The sequence below is a fragment of the Amorphotheca resinae genome (genome assembly GCF_003019875.1).
Source record: "Amorphotheca resinae ATCC 22711 unplaced genomic scaffold M430scaffold_4, whole genome shotgun sequence".
Taxonomy (NCBI): Eukaryota; Fungi; Ascomycota; class Leotiomycetes; order Helotiales; family Amorphothecaceae; genus Amorphotheca; species Amorphotheca resinae.
In genome coordinates, this window is record NW_020194474.1 from 2241833 (window position 1) to 2257211 (window position 15379).

Consider the following 15379-nt stretch of genomic DNA (forward strand, 5'->3'; position numbering starts at 1 on the left):
TTACCTCAAAGATGGATGGCGTGTGTTATTGTACCGTAGCTTTGGACTAGACGGGAGAGGCGGCTGGGGATTAAGCCTTTAAGGCGTAAACAAACCAAGGCCCTAGACGACATCTCAGTCCAAACAATAACATGGCGTCCCATCCTATGTAAACCTTGCTTCAAGTGCATAGACGCACTGCACTTCTCCTGCACACCTACCGCGCGACTGTTCCCCTTGACAAGAAGCAAGGAAAAGGAGGAGACAAGGTTTCATTTTCGCAATTCGTTGCTGCATCAACCGTTTGTAGCATTGCCGTCGACCAATCCGACGCAGCAGACCAGCCTTTATCGATCGATCGCATCGCATCGCGCACAGCACACATCGGTGAGGTAACGTCCGCTGCGCAAGGGAAAAAAAAACGCAAACTTGTACACGTCTTCGATGCGGCTCCTGAACTACGAGTGCGCATCGTCTCCACGAGCAGTGTGGAGTACGAAGCACGCAGGGCGGAGGAGATAGCTGAGCTTCCACCATCCGTAATTCTTCACTCCCATTGATCCGCCGCGTGGCGCCTTCGGCCATTGTCTCGTCTCGCGGGGGCTTCTGGAATGTAGAAGGGGACGCATACTGATCCGTGGAACTTTCAACATAGGTAAAGGGAAAAATGCCTTCCCCTAAGCCCTCGGACGACGAGAAGACGCCTACGAAAGCCAAACCGGTACTGAATGCTCGTCGCGTCTCAGTAGGTAAAGGTCCACGCAATGGAGGGAGTGGGATTCGCAAGGCCTCCGGCAACAGGACGCCCGTTCGAAAATCCTCTGCTACGCAAGCACGAACACCCAATAGTGCACCCGCCGCCGTCCGGAAAACGCCCAAGAAGGCGGAACCTACGCTCTTTTCGGATTTCCTATTGGGAAGGCCTAGTCCACAGCGAACTCGAACGGCAACACGAAGGAAGAGTCTCGATGCTCTTAAAAAGGAAATGAAACTTGAGGCCGATGCCATTGGGAAGGTTCCAAATCCGGGGGGTGTCAAAGATAGGGTCAAACAATGGCAGAAGGCCAGTGCCGCTGAACTTGCTGCAAAGAAAGTGGAAGAAGAGAAAGCGGAGAGCGATGGCGAATGGGAGGATGACAAGTCGAAGAGCGGAGGAGGGAGTACGAAGCCCAGGCCCGGACGGCGGAAAGGCGGAGAGGCGGAGGATGACATACCAATTGGCGGAACAGCGAAAGAAGCTGCAAGAGGGCGGAGCAGAAGCGCGGGGTCGCCCAAAAAGAAGGTCATTGGTGATGATCAATGGATGAAGAAGCCCGAGAAGAAGAAGTCACCGCCAAGGAAGTCCCCGCCGAGGAAGGGACAGCCCATACCAAAACACTTCGCAGCATTGACAAACAATCCGCCTTTGGAAAAGAAGATAAAAGACTGGGCAAGGCGGAATGCGAGTGAGGAGTCTGAGACGCCTCCTCCAAGTGCGAAGATCTTGAAGCAAAGGACGCCAAGCGGAACACCGAGAAAGGAAGCCCTGCCGAAAGACTTCCCAGTCGCGGCGTCTACCCCGCCATTAGAGAAAAGGATTAATGATTGGGCCCAGAGGAGCGTGAGTGAAGGGCCCGAGGAGATTCGGAAGACCCCGAAATCGTCGAAACGGGAGAGTGTGGGAGAGACGCCTAGGCGGAGAAGAACTTCCAGACAAAACTCTCCCGACAAGGACTCAGTCGATGAAGAGTTTAGCTCTCGGCGGAGGAGAAGGGCTTCCAGACAAAATTCTCCCGACAAAGACTCTGTCGATGAAGAGTTTAGCTCTCGGCGGAGGAGAAGGGCTTCCAGACAGAAATCTCCTCACGACGACTCTGTCGATGAAGACGTTAGCTCCCGAAAGAGAAGGGTGCCTCGAGAAGAGCAGGTAGACAATGCACTCAAATCGAGGGATTCTTCGAGGCAAAGCCCGTTTGATGATGGTATTCGCGTTCGACCTTCCCCAGATCACATGGACGGTGGAATTCAAGCCAAGTCTTCCAGGGACTTTTCGTTCAATTCCGCTGATGACGGATTGCGAATACCACATGAACCCAGCAGCAGGAGACGTTCTAAACCGGATAACCCAAGGAAAAGGAGTGATAAATACCTTGAGCCCCTAGATTCCGAGGGCAGACAACATGAGCCTACGACCTTGACTGGTGATACCCGCGAAGCTGGCGACGATAATGATGCCTCGGCTTGGACCCCCAGCCGGAAACGATCGAGACGACACCCACGGAGGTCGGACACTGTTGCTGAATCTTTGGACGAGATTCCCTTTGGAAACTCGGCCTTCAGCGTTCTTGACATGCCCGTCGGCGCTGAAGCAGGTACCATGCGACGGCCTCCACCAAACCGAACTCCCAGCTTTGGTATGCCAAAAGTTTTCAAGAAGGTGTATAGTGAAGCCATTAATATTGTTCACGATACAGTCGATCCACCCAGAGCGGGCCCGAATCAGCCTCCTAGTATCGAATCTTGGCTGAAAGGCACAACGGATCCGTTCGTCGAAGCCCCAGCTACCCCCAAGTCCATGCCAGAAGCCCAGGAATTGTCTCCATCACGGACGCGTAACTATAAGGAAAATGATACCCCAGAGCAGAATCTCGCGGCCAGTGTTGAGAGCGGGGTTGCTCGGAAGCGTCATGTTCGAAGTCCCCACGATCTGGGCGATAGACATCGTGTTTCCAATAGAGATAGCCCTTCCACAGCGCGGGAGACACTCCCGAGTATGGGAAAGCCTCCTTCCCTCTCTCCAAACGGCTTGAAGAGGACGCCTGCTACACGCAGTACTTCACCGCCAAAGTTAGCAAGAAAGTCGCCCCTGAAAGAAGCATTGTTAGATGCTTTTAGGGGGGAATCAACAACGTACCGTTCCAAGGGAGGTCCACTGCAAGATATATCTGACTCCCGCGAAAACCGTAGTCCTTCAGGATCTTATGGCAGTGGACGTGAGGGTGTTGAAGAACGTGTACCAAAGAATAGCCCACGAGAGCCAGAAGACACAACCTCCAAACCTACCCACGAATTGATGCCACCTCCAGTATTTCCCCGACGACCAGCACCAACTACCGGGGTACATCGTTTGTCAACAATCGCATCTGTTGAAACTTTCAGCACAAAGTCCTCTGCTGCTGAAACTGCATCAGGGCTCTCACAAACAACTGTGACAGAAGACACGCTTTCCACATTACCTACAGAGTCAAATCTCTCACGCAAAAGCAATAAATCAGGTCTGAAAAGACGACTCACTAAGCACGCAGACCTACTTTCTGTGCTTTCATTACCTGATTCCGCACCACCTGGAAAGGCCACTAGTATCAGATCTGCACGTAGCATACGAACCTCGAGAGCCCCTTTCGAAACCGCCACAATCCCAGATTTTATGCGGGAACTAGCTGACGATGAAAGTAAATACATACGAGAGCTAGATACACTAGTAGACGGTGTTATTCCCGTTTTACTCAGTTCTGTTCTCTCGAAATCCGAAACTGCAATCGCTGCAGGCATCTTCGACGCCAATCCTGATGAATTGATTGATAGTTCCTTCACCAAACCTATTGTTGATATGGGAATTGCTCTTGAGCACTTGAGATCTCTCCATAAACGAATACCCCTCGGTGATCCAGAAGGTCTCACCTCTTGGGCTCACAGTGCTCACAAATCCTACGACGATTACCTTGTTGCTTGGCGAATGGGATTTCAAGGTGCTATTGTCAACTTGGCTCCTGCAACCTCCCCTTCTTCCACTGAAGAACAGTCAGCTCTCTACGACATGCCTCGAAACGCCAACGGAGATATGGTCAATGCCGATGGCGAGCGTGTCGATGTCGCCTTCTTGCTCAGGAGACCCCTAGTCAGAATCAAGTATCTGTCAAGGGTCCTCAAGGTTTGGATCTACTGTCTTACACTCGCTGAACGAAACTGACATACGCAGGGCATCAACAGAATTGATCCTACTGATCGAACACGGTCTGTCGACACTATGTGGGAAGATCTTGTAGCAAAATCACGTCGTCGAACCAAAGAAGAACAGGCTAGAATGGTGGATCGAGCTGCTTATAACACTGATGCTACTCGAGCTCGCGACCCCAGGACTTTGGCTCTGGCAGAGAACACAAAGATCGACCGTACTCGACAAGTTTATGCTAAAGACCACTTCTCACTTGATATGCCACATTCTAGCGGCCAGCGAATTGAGTGTGAGGTCGAGTTGTTACTTCGAGACAAGCCTTCAGCTAAGAAGGATCCTGGCGATGTTCTGGTCTGCGCTGTTGATGATATCAGTCGATGGCTACTTTTTACTCCTATCTCGAGAGATGTCATGTCAGCTCGCATGGGTGATTCCGACGGCCAAGTAGTGGTCTTGGTGAGAGGCGTGGACAACCTCGGTCAGAACTGGCAAGAAACCTTCATTCTCGAAACCGATGACTACGACGCCGCAAAGGAGTGGGTTGAGATGCTGGGTACAGTTCCAATCCCTCCTCCAATCCTCCCAAAGGGCTTGAATCGCGGATCACCGACGTCTTTACCAAGCAAAGACATTGAGATACCAATCGGCGAGCGTCGGCGACGAGAGGCGGAAGAAATCGCGAGCATGCATCAGGAGCAACAGGGCCCACGATACAAACCTACAGTATACGATCTCGTCAAAGAAGAGCCAGTAGTCAGTTCAGCAGGCGCCAAAGATCATGGTCAACTTAAGAGTAATGATGAAGAGAAGCCGGCAATCAATCATGCAAGAGCAAGATCTAGCCCTCGACATCGGTCTGACTCGAAGGCCAGGGGTAGTCCAGATTCAGAAGCTTTCATGTCTGGTGCATTGCCTTTTATTCCAGAAGCGTCAGATGAAAGTCCATCCACACCCGATCACAGTTCTCCAGATGATCAACCCCCGCCACCACCTACTCACCGAACCCCAACAACCCCCAAGACCCTGAAGCCGTCTCCAGTCCTTGAAACTCCGACTCCGAAAGGCAGAAACCCAAGAATTTCCTCGCCATTGAAGCACGAATATCGGCCTTCGAATGGCTCAGATACCTCCGAATCTGAATATTCCGACTCCCCGGACCAGGACTCTTCCTCGGAGTCATCGGATGAAGAGCTTGAGGAAGAAGACATTCCAGAGCCTCAATTTGTACCTATAAGTCCTTACAGCAAGCGAATGTCACCTCCAAGACATAATCTTCCGAACAGCACTCTCGCGCCGTCAAACGCTGTTTCCCAAGGACCTTACCGTGGAGTCCCTCTGCAGAGATCATCAGCCAGTGTCAAGCTTACGGCAATGGTCTCTTCCTGGAATAATGCAAAGGGTCGCTGGGATGATATTCATCCTGAACCTTGCTCCATAATCGTCAGTCCAGGTCTGATTGAAGCCTTTGAAATGAACGCATGTCACTCGTCACCACCAAAAACCGGCTCTCCTCTCAACTCCTCCGGTACTCCGGATGATCAAGAAGATGCTGCTGAGGCAGATCGTCCTCTCGTTGGGCTCGTACTCACGCCAATGGTCAACCTCAGAAAGAGCACGGGTGTAGATATCGAGATCCATTCACCCCCAACTTCCTACTCCCGACTCAAGTGCAGCAGCAGCATCCGCTACCGTTCCATTTCTCCACAAGCCTGCAACCTGCTCTACAACACAATCCATAAAGCCCGCCTTGAGAACCCGGTCTGGGTGAAACTGGAGCAAGAGCGCATCGTCAATGACTATGGCAGCAACACCTACGAGGCCGCAGTAGAGCCAAGCCGTCGCAGATTCTTCTTTGGTCGAAGAAAGAGTTATCGCGCCTCTGCCCGCGCCCCCTCTGCAGAACCATCTGAACGATCGCACTCCTCTTCGGCATTCTCCCGCCTGCGACGCATGAGCGGTGGCGGTTTGTTCAACATCGCAAAAAGCTCCATCCATACCGGCGCAAAGGGCAATATCTCCGTCCCCGGTAGCTCCTATGGCTCCCGCTACTCCGGCAATTCAGATCCCACGCCCCCAGGAACCCCGCCGAGTCTCTCGCTCGCTCCGACCAACACGTCTGGTGGCATTCACCCCCTCGGGAACGAGAATCTGAAGATCCGGCTCTACTGCTTAGTGCGAGGCTTGAAATGGGACGACAAGGGCTCGGCGCTCCTCACGATTACGCAACCTCGACCGGGCACGCGGCAGGCGTCGTCGTTGTACAACGGCATTGAGAAACGCATCATCGTCTCCATCAAGATCGGCAAGGCGGAGAACGATTACGCGGTGGTGCTCGATGAGGTTCTCGGCTCGGCCTGCTTCTCGAGGCTGGGCCGCATGGGCATCGTGGTCAACGTCTGGGAGGACATCCGCGGGGACAGAGGAGAGATCGGACGCGTCGGCCGGGTGGGCGGGGTCAGCGGTAGGATCCGAAAGTGGCTTTTCCAGACGGGCTCGTCGCGCGAGGCGGCCTGGATCTTTGGCTTGACGCAGCGCTCGGCTCTTAGTTATTAAGCTTGATTGGTGGCAGGAGTTTTGCAGCGGGTTGGGAATATAGAAATCGATCAAGCAATCAAGCGCCGGAGTTGAATGGTTTCATGGGATGGATGGATAGAATATGGGATGTTAGAAGTTCTAGATGTACGAGTAATGTTTTTTCACCTTTCTCCTTTCTCCGTTCCCCTTTTCTTTTTCTTTGATCTGAGGTTTTCTACTGCGTAGAGTAGGGTGGTTGGCGCTGGTGCATTCACGATACATAGTATTGAGATAATGATACACACGATTCGTAATAATGAAAAGATATTCTGTTCTGTATAAGCTTGGATCTTGAGGGTGATTGGAATTGAAAATATATTATTATACACCTTCGAAAGATACAATCTGTCGCTGGAGGGGGAGGGTCTGGATATCTAGATCCCCCCCCCCCAACAAAAAAAACCCCCTCTACCAACCCGCCCAGTAGCTCTTGACCCCAAACAACTAAATCTACTATACTATACCAAGACTTCTACTTAGCTATCCGCTGCAGTAGTATGAATCCCTGCTGTATATCTTTGAATCTCACATTTTCATTTTTCCTTTTTTTAGAGAGAGGATTATACAGTCCGATAGGTGGGGAGGAATGCTTTGATATTCATTGGTATTATTATTTTTACTTTTATATTTATATTAATATGATTTTGACTTGAGATTTGGGATTTGGGATTTGAAGGAAGAAGTCGGGGTGTTGGGTGTTGGGAGGGGGGAGTTAGAGTTTGGGTTGATAATAGGGGGGGTAGGGGATATGTCGGGTACGGGAATATTTCTAGGTTCTGTACCTATGTGAATACGTAAAGATGGTCAATGGTGAGCGAGATACAAATCAATAGGAGAGATGGCGTGGTACCGATTTGCATGCGCAAGGAGGTAGTAGGGATGAAAGTCTTTTTGATTCTATCAAGGAGCCAGAAATCTATATTGTTGAACGAAGGAACACGCGACCCTGCGCTGTATAATACATAGTGTCATTTTTTTTAGTGGAGCCATATCAGCTCGAGGATTCTATCCATCTCATTATCCCCACTGCCTTCCTGTTGGACCGCTTTCCGCGCGTATATCTGCCTCACGAACCAGCCCTCGACCACCTCGGCGTCGAGAAGCCTGTAGCTGATTTTATCTTCCTTCCCTAGCGGATTCCTCAAGGGTCCGATGCGGTGTAGGAACTTCTGCTCGTCGCCATCCCACGTCTTCTCTACTGACGCCAGATTAACAGTGTCCAACCCCTTGGGGTACTCCACGATCGAGAATCCGTTGCTCAGCACTTGGTTCGCAGCGGGGAACGCCCAGCGCTGGAAGACTCCCTGGTCTCCGCAAGCCTTGGACACGAGCGCTGCCGTGGGGATATCGACATGGAACCAGCTGCGCCAGTGATGGAGAGTCAGCATGCGTCTACCACTCTCTAGATAGCCCGCCGCGGGATCGTTCTCCCCGGTGATATCCATCTGGTTGAGGCCGTCGTCGAACTTTGGCCTGATGTCCGTGAACTCGTTCAGACATGAACTCAGGATCTTGTCGCCCTGGTTGTGGCCCATCCCGTTGACGCACTTGTCCCAGATGTCAGGGGAGGTCAGGCGGGCGGCGAGTGGGACGGAGATGAAGATACCACCGCCGCCGAAGGGCTGAACGCCCCAGACACGGATCTGGTCAAAATTGTCAGATGTTGCACCAACGACTACTTCTTTGGAAGAGTCGTAGGTGGTGGAGAGGTGGGAGACGAGGGAGGGCAGAGAAGTGATGAAGGTGTCGTCGTCGATCAACACGATCCATTTTGTGCGTGGGGAGCGGGTATCATAAAGTCGTTTCAAGAGAGAGAAGTAGGCAACCGGGAATTCGACTGAGGAGGTCTCAATGGTGGTGTTGAGGCCCAGCTCGTTCATGCGGAACTGTGTGGAAGCCGTGTCGTCGGCTGGGGGAGCGATCACGTGGAGAGGGCAGCCGGTATGCGGCAGCCAGTGCAGCAGCTGCGGCGTGGCCTCATTGAGTCGAGAGACTGAAGTCGCTATTCCAAAGGACAAGATGGACGTGTCGACCTTTGGAGAGCGCGGGACCGCCAGCTCCAAGGGGGGCAGCGACACGAGCTGGGCACGTGACAGAGAGTCCTTGTCGAGGATCTGGGGAGCCGGAAACAAGGGTTCGTCGACGGTGGTCAAGTCTTTTCTGTCGCCGGTGAAGAGCCTGGTTTTGACGATGCGCCGGGCATAACTGAATTGCGAGGTATTGGCGTACTTCCGCAGATGCTCCAGATCGCGCAGCACGTCTTCTGGCGGCAAGCCAGCCGCGCGAGGTGCCAGGGCGTAGAGCCAGACAAGGGCCAGGAGCACCGTCAACGCGATCACGGCCGGACGCCGCCTCCATCGCGAAAACTCGAAGGGGGACATGGGGGAATTGATTGAACGAGAGCGAGAACGATAACGAGAGCGAGAACGAGAACCAGAGCGAGAGGAGGGTGTATGTGTGTATGTATAGATGAATGGATGGATATACTGAGGGTTTAAGTATACCTTACACACAACACTTTCTTAATAAGACGTGAATCGAGAGTCAGGAACGGGAGACCAGAGCGCGCAATGACGATGATACGGCATTGACCCAACCGGGGCTCGCTTGGTCTGGCGATCGTCGTCGGGAGGAGAGCTGAAGAGGGAGATGATATATGTGAAGACGTGAAGACTTGAAGCTCTGAGAGGCCGAGAGAGACTCGAGTCTTGAAGATGTCGTGGAGTGGTGAGACGACGCCCGAGGTGAGACACTTGTCTTGGACAGATATGTAGGAACTCGGGGTACGGTAGCACGCGTACAGAGGTACCTGGAGGTCAGCGTGGGATATCAAGAGTTGGCCATGGTGTGCACTGTCGGGCTCAGGTACGAATCTACAACAATGTGTATTCAGGGATCGATATAGTCTGTTTTTCTGCCTCTGTAAAGGCATTGCTGATAGACAATTGGGCAATATTGACACCTGTTGAATGGATTATATTATATGTGCACCCCAAACAATCGCTAAAGCCATGCCCGTGCCGGATATGATGGTAGAGTTGTGCCTCATATTTCAGAAAATATTATATACCCACACCATTCCCTAATGATGACGCTCCATCTGCTATACTCCGCACCCTCCAGATCCTACGGAATACTCTCTCTGTCTGGATTTTGGACCAATAATAATTATAGTCTCAATATGACATAGCAAATCATTCTAGAAGTGACAGAAGATACAATATCTATACATCTTATGTTCGCGCGCAGACGGGGACCAAGTGGTGGAGGAGGGGCTTGCCAGATCTGCACGTGATCGTACGTCAGATTTTCATTAAGCGAGAAGATTCGACTCGAACCTTTGAAAACGGCGGCGAAGGGAGAGTTGTCGGTGGACTTCGAATTCTTCCCAAGGTTTTCCCTCAAAACTCCCAGAGAAAATCTCATCGTCGGTCTCTTCTCTCCCTAGAACCACGACCTTTCATCCGCATCTTCGCATCACGACAGTTGTCCCGATTGTCTCTACAAACTCCTGGCGCTTCCTCCTGTGCCCCGCCCTAGTCTTAGTGCCACCCAGGCCATTCACAGCCCGAAAATTCCCCCACTACACTTTTCTCCCCACCATCAACGATAGGAGACTACTGAAGAAGTCGTCCTCACTCAACCTTCTCACCTCCTAACCCGCCACTTATCCCCCCTCCTACACCGACAACCACATCCCACTTCGACCTATCCGACAACATGGTTTCTGCTTCCAAGGCTGCTCGCGAGGCCAAGAGAGCCGCTGAGGGCAAGACCAAGAAGACTGTCGCCTCCCGATCGAAGGCTGGTTCCAAGACCGCATCTGGCGCCTCCTCCTCTGCCGGCGACGAGCCTCTCCTCGACGCCGATGGAAACCCTCTCCCCCCTGATGAGCAGCCTGCGACCTCCGCAAAGAGTATGGACGAGGTGAAGAGACTGGCTGATCAGATGGACAAGCATGGTCTCTCCGACCGTGTGACGACCGGTGTGCTGAGCTCCCTCAAGCAAAGTCGGGATGTCAAGATCACATCGGCCTCTTTGGTGTTCCACGGCCGAGTCCTCATCACAGATACCACCCTCGAACTGACATACGGTCGCCGATATGGACTTCTGGGAGAGAACGGTTGTGGCAAGTCCACCCTCTTGAAGGCCATTGACAAGCGCGAATATCCCATCCCAGAGCACGTTGATATCTACTTGCTCAACGAGGGCGCTCCTCCCACCGACCTTGGTGCTTTGGAGTGGGTTGTTAAAGAGGCCGAGAATGAGATGGAGAGACTCGACAAGCAAGCCGAACAGATCCTGGAGGAAGAGGGCCCAGAGTCGCCGCTGCTTATGGATCTATACGAGGTACGTTCCCATGTCATGGTCTCATAAACAAAACTAACAATGCACAGCGTATGGAAACGATGGATCCTTCTACCTTCTCCACCCGTGCATCTCTCATCTTGACCGGTCTCGGATTCAACAAGCAGACCATCCAAAAGAAGACCAAAGATATGTCCGGAGGATGGCGTATGCGTGTCGCCCTGGCCAAGGCCCTCTTCGTCAAGCCCTCTCTCCTGCTCCTCGACGACCCCACCGCACATTTGGATCTCGAGGCTTGCGTGTGGCTGGAAGAATACCTCAAGAAATGGGACCGCACCCTTGTCCTTGTCTCCCACAGTATGGACTTTCTCAACGGTGTCTGCACGAACATGATCGACATGCGTCAACGCAAGCTCACCTACTACGGTGGTAACTACGACTCTTACTCGAAGACCCGCACCGAGCAGGAGACCAACCAGATGAAGGCCTACCAGAAGCAGCAGGATGAAATCGTCCACATCAAGAAGTTCATCGCGTCTGCTGGTACCTACGCCAACTTGGTGAGACAGGCAAAGTCGAGACAAAAGATTCTGGACAAGATGGAGGCAGACGGCTTCATCCAGAAGGTCGAGCCAGATCGCGTCTTCACCTTCCGCTTCGCGGATGTCGAGAAGCTCCCACCTCCTGTTCTGTCATTCGACGATGTCACATTCTCCTACAGCGGCAAGCCTGAAGATGATCTATACCGCCACTTGGATCTCGGTGTTGACATGGATTCGCGAACCGCTTTGGTCGGACCCAACGGTGTGGGCAAGTCAACCCTGCTCCGCCTGATGACCGGCAAGTTGTCTCCCACCAGCGGCCAAGTGTCCCGCCACACTCATCTTAAGATGGGTGTTTACTCCCAACACTCCTCCGAGCAACTTGACCTTACCAAGTCCGCTCTGGATTTCGTAAGAGACAAGTATGCGGACAAGAGTCAGGATTACCAGTACTGGCGCCAGCAACTTGGTAAATACGGTCTGTCTGGTGAAGCGCAGACCGCACTCATGGGCACTCTTTCCGAGGGACAGAAGAGCAGAATCGTGTTCGCTCTCCTTGCTATCGATGGCCCGAACATGCTGCTTCTCGACGAGCCGACCAACGGTTTGGATATCCCGACCATTGACAGTTTGGCGGATGCCATCAACGCATTCACCGGAGGTGTTGTTGTAGTGTCCCACGACTTCAGGTATGTCTCCTCCCTTACATGCAACCCCTCTTTCCCTATCCATACTGACCCATCATCTCCAGGCTGCTCGACAAGATCGCCAAGGACATCATGGTCTGCGAGAACCAGACCATCCGTCGCTGGCCCGGAACAATCGGCGAGTACAAGAACCACCTCCGGAAGAAGATGGTTTCCGCTGGCGCCGTCTAATCCCCTCGTCTCGAAAAAAAAAGGAGGAACGGATCATAGATGGACGAAAACGAATGAGGAAAAAGTTGTCTATTGCATTTTCACGTTGGAGACGAAATCGCGAGTCCCTTTCAAAGTCAAAGTCAAATCAATCAATCAATCAATCAGTTCATGTTATTCAACGCAGCAGCAGCAGCAGCAGCAACAACAACAACAGGGCGCGACGTGCCGTAGTGCCAGGTGTCTTTGTTTTGTCTTCGATTGAAATAGTCGAGGACTTGTTCATGTTCATGTCATGGCAGTGCGTGTGTGCGTGCGGGGATCGTCCCTCGTGGTGGATGGATATTCATTCGGTTGCTGCTGTTCCCTACCTATCCCCTAACTCATCTTACCCTACCGTACGTGGGGAATATTCTAGAATGCTTGTGCTTTAGAGGCGTAATTGAATGTTGATTTCATCTGATGATAAATGATGAGTCGCGTTGTGTACCCTGGGAAGGTGATGTTCTGATACCGGTGATCATGTATGTCGATACTGCCACATAATATGCATGGCTCGTGTAAGTCATAATAGGGGGTATTATCAAGTAGTGCACCTCCGATTCCTATCTCCTACCTAAGCGGGTTGCTATGCTATCCCCTCTCTCCCTCCCCATCTTCCAGAGACAATCTGCTTCACTCACTATCATCCACTTCAGCTCTTTCGTTCCGCCCCGCTTTATCAGCACATCTCTTCTTCATCCTCGTCCTCCAGGTCCGTTTCATCCAGATGATAGGCCGTTTCTGCTTCGGGTCAACGAGCTTGATCGTCGCTTTCGTGTTAAGGCAGAATACACGCAATCCTATCACAAGCGGTGCGTTCCAGGTATCATCCGAGATGGTGGGGGCGGAAGCCGTAGGGTCGGTTGCGGGGCTGTTTTCTGGATCTCCTGGAGTGGGGAGGACACTTTCAAGACCTGCATCCGTCACTGTGTATGGGTCAGTAGATGGGTTGGGGTCTTGGACAGCAGCAGAGACGGCCTCGTTGATAGCTGCTCCAACGCCCTTGGTTTTGGGTTGGCCTTTGGCGTGAGCAAGGTCGTATGAAAGACCTATGTGGATGAGTTTATCACGTCTGGAGAGCCAATTCTGCTCGATGACGTCCTCGATCTTCGGTTGTGTCTTATCCCTACGCCCCTGTACCTGTATCCGCACCTCGTACGTTCCTGGCTCGAGATCGACTTCCGCAACAGCAGAGCGATCACCGGATGGATGGCCGCGGATCATATAGCTAGTTTCGCCGCATGAGTGGAGACTAAACGCTACTTTGTAACTGTATTGCCCGGTCAGACCGCCAAAGTAGCGGGAATCGAGTTGGGAGAGGACGACCATGGTTCGGGCGGGGGCGATCAGGGTGAACTCGAATCTTGTGGGGTTGTAGGCACCAGACCAGGGGACCTGGATTGTCGTCCAACGCTGGGAAACATTCCATTCTGGAGTAAAGAGTCGCGTGTGCCAAATTTGGACGAAACGCCCGAGGAAGTCCTCATATGGCATCCAAAATATGCCCCCCTTCCCGAATTTGTAATCAAGATCTTGAAGGGCTTTCGCTGTCCACTCCTTGGATCCGTCGCTCCAGGGTCCCTTCCATTCTCTCTGGCCCCAAGGGTTCCTAACCATGAGGAGACGTTCACCTCCATACTCTACAGCTCGAAGAATGGAGTATGTATGGTCATCCTCGATACCGTGTCGGCCTAGTTCCCTGGGACTGGCACTGGCTCCGAAGAGGAACTCCTTGTTCACGTCAAGGAAGCCTTCATTCCATAGCTGGTCTCGGTCAAGAACGTCAGCGGAGGCAATTACTGTTGTTATGCCGCCCGTGAGGTCTTCTATACCCTCACTGGATCGAAGTTAGCAGTAGTATCCAAGAACCTAGAACGAAACTCACCCCGGCCAGCCGCCATCAATAGCCTCGAAGCCGCCATGAGCTTTGGCAAAGGCCTTTTCAATTAAGGGAACCCAAGTTTCCTGTGGATGAACAGAGCTAGCATAGTAAAGCGCATCCGAATTTCTTTGGAAAGTTGTCTTCCAGAGCTTTCTCCGCGCTTCGGGGTCCAGTTCTGAGTGAGAGGCATCCCAAGCTGCTCTTCTCCCATCGGGATAACTATCATAGTCGGCCACATTCATATACAGCTTGTCATCAATTATTTCACATACCCATTCCCCGTCACGACTGAATACAAAGCCATAGACACCAATCGTCTCATCGCGGCATGAGGGGGGGCATATCTTCGCGATCAGGTGAGGGATTTCGGCATCGACGCATAGAGATCTCAGGGAGGAGATAAAGCAGCAGTCGCCTTCTGCTCCCTGGCAGATATCTCTACCATATGCGTCTTGGGTCACATAAAACTGCGGATTGTCGAAGATGCATCCCACTCGTCTGGCGCAGGCTGGTCTACAGGCCGCGGATGCCGACTGGCCTGGTTGGTTATGCTGGGCATTGCCCGAGACGGCCTGCTTCGCTGTCCCTATTCCCTTCAGCGCATCGGGTTGTAGAATGGCATGGTCCTCTTTCTCATGGAGTGGTCCAGATGAGGCCGGTGCGGCGGTCAACGGGACCAAGCAGTAATCCATATCGTCGAGGTCGAAATGGGGGTCGTTGTATTTGGTATTAGTCCTTGTACAGTCAGCCACGATTTTTGCGACTCTGGCTTCACATTCTTTGACTGCGGCATGGTAGGATTCGGTGATGCATCGCCCCCTTGCAATACCCTTGGGGGCGTGTTTCCGAACCATCTGGGTGTAGAGGTTGGCAGGAAGGACGGAGGGCGCTGTCCATTGTCAGTATTAACTGTAATGGCGTGCTGTGCATGGACGGACGCTTACGTTTAATAATGGTGCTTCCATTTCCAAGACTGGCCTTCCAAAAATTGTTGATAACGTCTTGAGAGTTCAAGGCCGGGGCCGGGGCTGGGGCTGGGGCCGGTGCCGCCATGACTGGGAATAAAGATATATACCAAGATGTATAGCTAGGGTCAGGGAGAAGGTAGAAGGGAGGAGAGATTTAAATGAACAGTAGAGATGGGAGCTGGGAGCTGGGAGGAAGGGAGATAGGAGATGTAGAGATAGAGAGGGAGATGGAGAAAGAGAAGAAATACAGACGTTGTGATTGAGAGTAAGAATGGAAAGAAACATGTTACCTG

The 15379-nt window shown here is 52.3% G+C and overlaps 4 protein-coding genes across 4 annotated transcripts; 2 read left to right on the forward strand and 2 right to left on the reverse strand.

The window, feature by feature from the left end:
• The first annotated feature begins 641 nt into the window (after positions 1-641).
• M430DRAFT_137963 (hypothetical protein) lies at positions 642-6620 on the forward strand. Its single transcript, XM_024862542.1, has 2 exons — positions 642-3889; positions 3938-6620. The coding sequence occupies exons 1-2, from the start codon at positions 647-649 to the stop codon at positions 6464-6466; spliced, it is 5772 nt and encodes a 1923-aa protein (XP_024722739.1). The 5' UTR covers positions 642-646; the 3' UTR covers positions 6467-6620.
• Positions 6621-7470: 850 nt separating this feature from the next.
• On the reverse strand, positions 7471-8646 carry M430DRAFT_74783 (glycosyltransferase family 31 protein; the record flags this gene model as incomplete). The annotated part of the gene is made up of 1 exon (XM_024869546.1): positions 7471-8646. A coding segment is annotated over one exon (1176 nt), but the record flags the coding sequence as incomplete, so codon positions are not given.
• A 1202-nt stretch (positions 8647-9848) lies between these two features.
• On the forward strand, positions 9849-12215 carry M430DRAFT_137970 (hypothetical protein; the record flags this gene model as incomplete). Its single annotated transcript, XM_024862543.1, has 3 exons — positions 9849-10837; positions 10885-12026; positions 12089-12215. Exons 1-3 carry the CDS (start codon positions 10208-10210, stop codon positions 12213-12215), a joined length of 1899 nt encoding a protein of 632 aa, XP_024722741.1. The 5' UTR covers positions 9849-10207.
• A 574-nt stretch (positions 12216-12789) lies between these two features.
• M430DRAFT_137973 (hypothetical protein) lies at positions 12790-15171 on the reverse strand (the record flags this gene model as incomplete). The annotated part of the gene is made up of 3 exons (XM_024862544.1): positions 12790-14073; positions 14122-15007; positions 15063-15171. 3 exons carry the CDS (start codon positions 15169-15171, stop codon positions 12870-12872), a joined length of 2199 nt encoding a protein of 732 aa, XP_024722742.1. The 3' UTR covers positions 12790-12869.
• Between the last annotated feature and the right edge of the window lie 208 nt (positions 15172-15379).